The following is an 8,962-nucleotide window of genomic DNA, read 5'->3' as shown; positions in this document are numbered from 1 at the left end:
TAACCTTTGTGTGTGGTCGTCTCTCATTTACTTGCTTGAGTCATGGCCCCTTTGTAAAAGGCTACCCTGATTACAGGAAATGAGAGTGAGCCTTTGGAGCAGACTTTAATTTAGTTGTATGATTGCCTCCTTAGTCAAGCAACTCTACCTGCAGACTCATCACTTAACGTCAAAGGGGAATGAGTCCTGCATCGCCACCTTGTGGAATATTCCTCTGGTGTTGAGGTTGAGGCGAATGCCAAACCCAAGGGGCCCTGCTGTGGGAAACAAGCTTGTCAAAGATCACACGGAAACTGTAAGTCTTTAAGACTAGAATTCTGCGTTTTATTAAAAACAAGTAGTTTAAAAACATAAAGGGAGCCAAGTAAAACTGTCATGTGTAATGCATAACACTGCACAATCCAACAGACATGGGGTTTTACTCCCTGCTTTCAAATGAAATCTATCAAGACATACCAAAGCCAATACATTTCTTTTACTTGAAAATATCTAAATGGATAAATGAATTGATATGGAAATGTGATGAAAAAACAACAACCAGGCAACAAAAATGCAGAAAACATGTCCATTTTTTTTTGTGTGTGTGTATATGTGTGCTCTTTCTGGTGATTTAATTTTTCATTTCCGAGACATCCATAGAGAGACAAATATGGGCTTTCTCAAAGCCGAGTCCTCTGATTGGCGGGCAGCTCATCCTGGTCGAGTCCCCACAAGAAAGTGCGGAGACGTGTCACTTCCTTTTGAAGCTCAGGGCTTGGGATTGGCTGGGAGAGGTCAAGGCGTGGAGTTTCATTTGGCAGGATTAGAGGAGGATGGTCCAGGAAGCTCTCAAAGATGTCTAAAAGATGAGAAAGAAAACATTACAATTGATTAAACGGATAATTTCACTGGTTGGAATATTACCTTATTAGTTGTATCTATATATGCATCACCTCCACTCAGCTCTGTGCCTGGCAGAGGAGCCCACGATGCTGGTGGGGCTCTGGTTGGACCCAGCTTGTAATGGGTGAGCAGGTGGTGCAACTGGGAAGGGCTTAATAAGACATGGTCCTCCTGTAAACTGGTCCAGGATGACTGGAAGACAAGAGGTCATCGTCAGTCAATATGAATGATTCCTAATCTTGAGCTGAGAACCTTTCTTCACATGTAGCTGTGTTACCTGGATAAGTCGAGTCTTGGGAATACACAAGAAGTTGACTGTGACTGAAAGTTTCTTCATGAACTCAGAGGCTATGTCTCCTAATCCCGCCCCCTGTAGCCAGTCCAGAACAAGGTCCAAGTTTGTACGGATCTGGACCGCTCTGGACCATGAAAACAGTCCATCTACAGAGAGAGAAAGAAGAGAAAGTCTCAATTGTTTCATCAGAGGGGGAAATTAACGAGCTTTAACCTTGAAAGCAAGACTATCTAACTTTTGAAAGAATAACACAATCCTTTTTTTTACAAATAAAAAGTGGAATTCTTAAACAACAGAAGACCATTGCTCAATTTAATACACAACAGGGTTTTCATGCTAGAACCTTCCTTGATCTGGTAAGACCAGTAGCTTAATGTTCAAAACTGGAAATCGTGGAATAACTGGCATTGCTGATTAAGATTATTAACTTGACTCTTGTCTATTTACGCTACTTTTACGTTTTAACATTTCTCCCAATTGTTACTTGTGGCCACTCTGGCACTGTTCAGCAACCGTTACACTTTAACCTGTGCTCTCTCACCTCTCTCCAGCAACGTATTGAGCAGGGAGGTGTTGGTGAAGAAGAAGAGGTAGCCAAAGGTTTGGGAGGTGAGCGGCGGGGACAGACATGCCTCCCGCGACAGTGTCAGAGAACAGCGGTACACTTCCACCAGTCCGGCAACTTTGGGTGGTAAGGCGGACACGTCGTTTACATCTCCTTCCCCTCCTTCTTTCTCCTCTCCCTCTGCACTCCGAGCTCCATCCTCCTTCTCTTCTCTGGAGAATGGGTTGGAGTCCAGGAGAGCTGGAAGGAGTGAGTACAGAGTCTTCGTGGACAGAAAGAAGGGAAACATCAAAATATTTTAACAAATACCGGATTGGACTGCCACTAAACTTCGTACACACATTCATGGTCTATAGAGGATGGATTCTCCTGACGTTGATGATCCTCCAGCTGCACCATGAGGTTGACATTTGTGAAATCTGGTGCAGATAATCATCTCCCTCTGTGGGTCTAATAACTTACTTTTTTTTCTAGCACTATCATCAGGTCAAATGTGTCCCCAATGTGTCTAGTTAACAAGTGTTAGCAAGCTAGCGCGCTAAACTAAGACATTGAACATGGTAAACATTATATCTGCTAAACATCAGAATGTTAGCATTTTCATTGTGATATTATTAACCCTTAGTGTGGCTGTGTGAATGTAGTCTCAAATCCCTCAAAGTGGTTTAGTATGTAGTGTGTTTACAATGGAAAAGTGACAAAATTAAGTATACTGAAGTTATACTCTGTTTACTAAATACAGTCAATTTTCAAGTGTGCTGTTGCTGCACACTATTCTCCCAGGATGCAAAGCACAAAGGGAATTGAGGAGATGTTCACAGCTGGAAAATATTAGAATGGGTGGTTAGACAGCTTCAGAAACATCTTGTAAAACCCAAAAATATGTATTAAGTCTTGAGAAAGACATTTTGCTCTCTGTGAAGTTTAGTTGGCAGTGGTATTCAAAAGTATTCCTGGCGTCACATATATAAAACAGTAAAGTAAGTTGACTTTTTTTGTATATAAACTGCTAAAAGATTATATTGACAATTAAAAAGTAGTATTTTTATACTGTACCTTGGTGAGGTGATACACACACTGTTGGAAGGTGTGCATAATGACGTCATCCAGCTGAGCCAGAGCTTCTGAGCAGGTGTCCATGTCAGCTGTCAAAACTGGGTCCCCTGGGGCTTTAAAGAAAAAATCATAAAGAGGAGTTAAAGATTTTGCGCCCACTTTAATTTCTATTTCATTTAATTAAACGCTCATAGCTTCTAATGTTTTTTTTTATACTTGAATTAGTATTTTCCATTGTTTTTAAATCACTCTCACCTTCAAACTCCCACTCTTTCTCCATGGCTTCAACTTTGACCTGGAAGAAGTTTAGGAGCTCTGTGGCATTTGACATCCAGAACATCAGGGGTCGAAGGTCAGAGGACAGTTTCTGGACATTCGACGTGCTTATCTCACCTTCTTGCTCTGTGGAACTGGAGACATTAACGTAATGCCAAAGTTATGTTCACTGTAAAATAGTTGTGAACACTTTCCTGTCAGTATTGTGTTTATGCTTTATAGAGAAACACACCATACTGTGAGTAAAAATAGACTTGAGTTATTATTACTAAACTATATTTGAGCCATTTTTCAACATCACCGTGTTACAATGCTTTCATCATACCACAAAAATGTACTGAAGACATAACAGCACAAGCACAAATGTATCATGAATCACTCAGTAGGAGATCTCTAAACAGAGGAAACAGGACGGAGAACAAAAATGTTCTTACTTTTGCGTGGGATGCTTATCCCCAAATTCCTTAATGTTATCCTGTAAAGAGAGTTGGAGACAGAAGAGAGGAGAGACATCTTGGGTTAGTGTGGGGGTGGAGGAGGGGGAGCGTAGTCTCGCCCTGCAGCCAGGACAATTACAGCACATTTTCCAGCAGGAGGGCAGTGACATCAGCTCATCCTCGCTGCTGTCCACAACGTAGCAGGCCACAACGAAGGCCTCATGTCTGTCTGCTGGTTTTTCTGTCTGACTGAATGCAGCAATCTCACTCTGCCTTTTCCTCCAAGTTTAAGTAAGGACTTGGTCATATTTTCATGCACTACTATTCCAAAAACTAGTTATATACAATAGTTTAGTTGTTACATGTTCAACACATTAACTACCACTAAACTGCTGAGGTATTTTATTTTACATGAATACCTCAACATGTAGCACATTTTGTCTGCTGAGCTATTGTTTCATGGCTCTATGGATTGCAAGGTCAGTCGGTTCACTACAGAAATATCTCAACTATCAGAGGGAGTGATGTTCATGGTTCCCAGAGGATGAACCTTACTGATTTTGGAGAACTTTTCCTCTGGCACCACCCGCAGGTTGACTTTTATGGCTTTTAGTGAAATGTCTCGACAACTACTTGAAATTTGTTCCAGATATTTATTTCCTCATTAGGTTGATTTATAATAAATATAATAATTTTGGAAAACGCCTGACCTTTAATCTCGCACCATCGTAAGGCCAAAATGATAATTTGTACAATACTTGCGAATATGACCTATATGACTCTATAACACCTGCAGAACTGTCTTTCCCATCAGCCTAAGTTGTGCTTTGTGTTTAGTATCAATTACCAAATGTTAAACTACGATGGTGAAAATGACAAACATTATATCTGCTAACTGCCATTGTGAGCATGTTAGCAAGTCAAAGTTATCATTTAGCTCAAAGCACAGATGGGAAAAGACATGAAACACAGGTCCATGGTTGTTGTCCTTGCGGGTCTCCATAACTCCCAGGCCACATATAATGTTTTTATTTTAGATATTGAACTGTTGTTGTTTTTTACTTACCCAGACAATTTCTTTTATATGATTGGCTGACTTGAGTAATATCTGTGGTGTGAGAGCAGGGTCCAAGTGTTTTGAGGCATGATCAATCATGATTGACAGGAGATAAGCAGGAGCTAATGGCCCGCCTCCAGAGTCTGGAGAGGAATTTATGGAGATTATCTCCTAAGAAATAGTGAGGAATAAACAAAACATATGTTAGCAAGGCTGTTTTTTATACCAGGCAAATGGATAGTGAGTAAGAGCTTTTTTATCTTCCTGCCTCACCTGTAACAGAGCATCTGTGTGACGGGGATGAAACTTCAGAACTGCCTCCGTAGATCCCAGGTACTGCCTCAGAGCCTCCTGTCTGTCCACTAACCCTGAGGGGCAGCAGGGGGTGGAGGCATCAGCCTGCCATGGCAGGGTCAAAGCCAGCGGTGGAGCTGGAGTCACGCGGGGGTCGCGATACAGGAAAAGGAAGTGGTTCCCCAAACCAATCACATCCCCAGGCTTTAGGGCCGTCTCCCTGTAAAGGGCCACTCCGTTGTGTGTGACTGTACCTCCTCTGAAGGGTCGCATCAGAGCTACTATAAAATAAAATCAGATTAAAGTAGACAGCAATCGCACCATGGATGTATGTATGATATGGGTTAGTGACTGCTAGTACCTTGTCTGGTGGGGGTGTCGGGAACAGCTGAGTCTCTCCTGACCAACAAGTGTCTGGCCAAGAGGTCAGGAGCAGAGAGGAAGGTGTCCACCTTCAGAGGTCTCTTCCCCTTCCTCTCCCGCTCTCTATCCTTCTCTCTCTCCCTCATTGTGGACTTTCTTCCAAACATATGCGTATGTCCCGCCATGATGTACAAAACAAAATCCTAAACAAAACACACAGTGGAGAGCAAAGTCAGGGAGGTCTGTTGTCTGTTATCTTTTAAGTGCTATGGTTTCTTATCAATTTTCCATCGCAGAGATGTTAAGTTGAACAGAAGGCAGTTGATAAGGTATGAAGTGTGTCACAGTTTGCTACAATGGAGACCTGTATGAGGTCATTGTGTGAGATGGAGTGATGTACACAGAGGAGTTTTACTTTGTTGGATACATTGTTGAGACATTGTGCTGCTCTGAGGGTGTTTTGTGAAGGATGCTGAATGGGAGCGGCTTGTAGAGGGATGGAAACCCTGATGGTATGTGGCGATTACGGACATGCAGGTATGATGTCATGTGCAGGGTGTGTGCACGCGTGTACGTCTGCACAAGTCCTCTTCAAAAATGACTGTTGGCGTGCATCTGTGCACATCAATGTGTATGCACCTTGCTATTAAGTAGACCATATAAATGTCTGCCCGTATGCCTGTGTTTACAAAGCCTCTGTGTGGGTGTTGTTTGTGAGTGTTTGTGAGTGTTTGTGTGATATCATCTGTCAGCGTGTCTCGCCTTGCTCTGATCGTAACCCTGCAGCAACAGGAAGTAAGGTCGATCTGTGGGTGGAAGGATCAAACTTTGTGACATCACTTCCAGGTCACAGCTGGAGTAATCCTTCTCATTCTCCGCAAGCTGGTTCGTCCATCCAACCTTCGCTTCCACTTTTGAGGCTCTGATCTGAAAAAAGGTTCAGACATGATGGTTAAAACGCCACATACACAATTACAGTAATTCCTTTTTTCCTCACAACATCATCCTCTTTACCTCTCCTTGCTGTGGGTTGATCATGCTCACAATGTTCTTCCTGTCCTGCACTCCTCCATTGTTGTTCGGCCGGTTGCCTGACCCACGTGGGTCGTTGATGACATGGTTGCCTTGGCGACGCCGCAGACTCAGGTTCATGTCACTGATGCTCCTCCTGAGCTCTGAGTTTCTTGCCCGGTGACCACGCTCGCTGTCCTCCGGGCCACCCCCGGATGACATCCTGCTTCGCCGCCAGCGCACACCTGTTGCCAAGACGATCAGAGGATCGGTCAGTCTGACCTTGTGTCATGAATAAAGAGACCTGCCAATTGAGTCTCAAACATACCTTGACAGTTTTCTCCCTCCCTCTCACGCTCCTTCTCCCTCTCTTCTCTCTCATAGTCGTCCTTTCTTTGGATTTCAAAGCGCCGCTCAAATCCGTCCTTAGGCCGCCACATGTCCACTAACAACAAGGGACATTCCCATGGGGCAACGCTTCTCCGGCACTCTGTCTCCCATTTGATAGCTCCATCTGGCTGCTGGATGGGCTTTCCAATGACATCACACAACAGGAAGTCCTCTGGGCTGTGTTTCTGGAGAACTATAAGGTAATGGAGGAAGGGAGGAGAGTGATTATTTTTCCATAAAACCACTGTTTATGTTTATATTAAGTAATTCCCTATTGGTTAAAAATATTTGAGCAAACAATTCCAAGTAATGGGTCACAGCAGAGGTCCACATGAGAGAAAATTTCCCCCTCTCATACCTGCGTCATCTGTCTCCTCCCTCTCCCTCTCAGTGTACCGGGTGATGACCTGGGCGATGAGCTGTCTGGCTGTAGAGTGAATGTTGGCCAGAAGCGAGCGATAGTTGGCTCCACTGGAAAGGGCATCCCCATAGATTTTGATCAGGCCCGGGGAAGAGGAAGAGGCAGGAGGCAAGTAGTGGTGGGAGGACGGGGCAGCTGAATGAGCCCAAACCTCTCTCTCCCTCTCCCCTACCGCCCGGTCCCGGTCACTGTTAGAGCGCCCTCGCAGGAAGAGATGTGAAAGGCGCTTTGTGCGGGACTGAGGCCCAGCAGGCCGGGGCCTTAGGAAGGCTGGAGAAGGAGATGGGGATGGGGTAGGGGAAGCCAGCGAGGGGGTGGAGTTATAAAGGGAAGAGGAAGGAGCAGAGGGGGCCTCGTGGAGGGAGGTTGCGTCAGAGCTGGTGGTCGACCTGAGAACAACAGAGGAGGGGAAGACAGATGGAGGAGAGAGGAAGGAGAAAAGGAAGGGACAAGTCAGCTGTGAATTATGATGGACTAAACATGGACAAACAACATGGACTAAAATAAAACAGGGAAGGGATACAGGGGTGAGAGGACAGTGGAAGTAAGATAAGAGGACATCAACACACTAACTGTTAATTCAACAACCATTCATTGAACTAACTAAGCAATAACTGGCATGAAAGTTGCAAAACACAGGAGATAAAAAAAAGAGTTTAAGAGTACTTCAGACTGACTTGACAGAGATAGCGCTCGGCCAGCGACCCCCCAGCTTGGCAAAATGTTTCCTGGGTGAGTTGATCCACAGACCCACTGGGAAATGGAGCTTTCTGAAGCGAGGACTGCCAGACCCCTCCATCTGACAGAGTGCGATAGATACATGCAGATATTAAGAACAAATCTGGCATTTTTAACTCAATCTACCAATAAATAATATGGTATGTCAAGATACTGTAAAGGTCCTGTTTCCCCTTATCTACTTAATCTACCTCCACACTGTGAAGAATGTGTCAGCAATGCCAGCATTGAAACAATATAACAATGGCATGATGTCACCATCAACATATATCAACAGGATACCTACAGCTGGTTGTCAACATGGTGAAAAAAAAGAGAAAGAAATTAACCAAGAACACTCCAATCAGCCCCTGAAAAACATAGCGTGACTTTCCCCATTCTCAAACAGGAAGCATCTTTAGTAGGACTCAGATCCAGCTGTCACAATGACAGGGAAATACTCACTCCAAAGGTCACTGACTGTCCTATTCTCAGCGTTACTTCTATGTAGATTACAATAAAAATGAAGGATCACATGATTGTTTTCAGCTCACGGTGGAATTTAGAGGCCTAAACAAAATCATTGTATCCTGCTGGAAAACTACTTTGAGGTGCGATTTCTGAGAAGACTATTTGTCATATCTTGACAAGACATGTGTGTCCACACCTAAAATCTGCTGTTATCGTTAGACACAAAAGATGTCAGTTTTTACTGAGTTTGTCTTTGATGGTCTGGTAAAATATTTAGAAAACCATAAAATCTAAATATTCCAAGAAGAAAACAGCAATAATTGAATTGTTAGATTTTGAATGCACTTACCCGCAGTTACTTCTGATCCTTCTATCGTGTCTTATGATGAATCTTCGCCCACCAAAATGCAAATACACCGCTCAAAGTAATCTAATAACCTTGTACGTTTTCCTTTCCCCGCGTTGAAATTCCATTTTCAAAAGGTGCTAACCTGTCTCACATCTACATACACATTGTTACTTCTTAATAACCTTTAGTTCAATCATCTCTTGACCAAAATACTGTTTTTCTTTTGTTTTTCTCACTAACTGGACACAATCTGCTCCCTCTCTCCCTCTGGCTCTCAGGCTTTCTGGGTCTATAGATAGAGAAACAGGCCCATTGTTCTAAGTGACAGAATTTCCTTCCTCAGCAGTGGACAACACCTATATCCTGACTCAGTGAGAG

The 8,962-nt window shown here is 43.6% G+C and overlaps 1 protein-coding gene across 1 annotated transcript; it reads right to left on the bottom strand.

The window, feature by feature from the left end:
* Window positions 1–308: 308 nt before the first annotated feature.
* Window positions 309–8,707, bottom strand: rasip1 (Ras interacting protein 1). Its single transcript, XM_079227815.1, has 16 exons — window positions 8,585–8,707; window positions 7,725–7,846; window positions 6,985–7,436; window positions 6,565–6,819; window positions 6,240–6,481; window positions 5,988–6,152; window positions 5,224–5,428; window positions 4,842–5,140; window positions 4,578–4,739; window positions 3,509–3,549; window positions 3,054–3,208; window positions 2,799–2,911; window positions 1,719–2,004; window positions 1,160–1,323; window positions 933–1,074; window positions 309–838 (listed from the first exon to the last, which is right to left on the bottom strand). Exons 2-16 carry the CDS (start codon window positions 7,844–7,846, stop codon window positions 660–662), a joined length of 2,982 nt encoding a protein of 993 aa, XP_079083941.1. The 5' UTR covers window positions 8,585–8,707; the 3' UTR covers window positions 309–659.
* Between the last annotated feature and the right edge of the window lie 255 nt (window positions 8,708–8,962).

The sequence above is a fragment of the Taurulus bubalis genome (assembly GCF_910589615.1).
Source record: "Taurulus bubalis genome assembly, chromosome: 12".
NCBI classification, from domain to species: Eukaryota; Metazoa; Chordata; class Actinopteri; order Perciformes; family Cottidae; genus Taurulus; species Taurulus bubalis.
The sequence above is the reverse complement of the archived record's forward strand: the minus strand, read 5'-3'. Positions and strand labels throughout refer to the sequence as shown.

Excerpts from the sequence above, each read along its gene's own strand:
- rasip1 (XM_079227815.1), bottom strand. The coding sequence starts at position 7,846 with ATGGAGGGGTCTGGCAGTCCTCGCTTCAGAAAGCTCCATTTCCCAGTG. Across the intron at positions 3,209-3,508 it reads GATAAGCATCCCACGCAAAA|TTCCACAGAGCAAGAAGGTG; the intron begins GTAAGAACATTT and ends TAATGTCTCCAG. Across the intron at positions 2,912-3,053 it reads GAAAGAGTGGGAGTTTGAAG|CCCCAGGGGACCCAGTTTTG; the intron begins GTGAGAGTGATT and ends TTTTCTTTAAAG.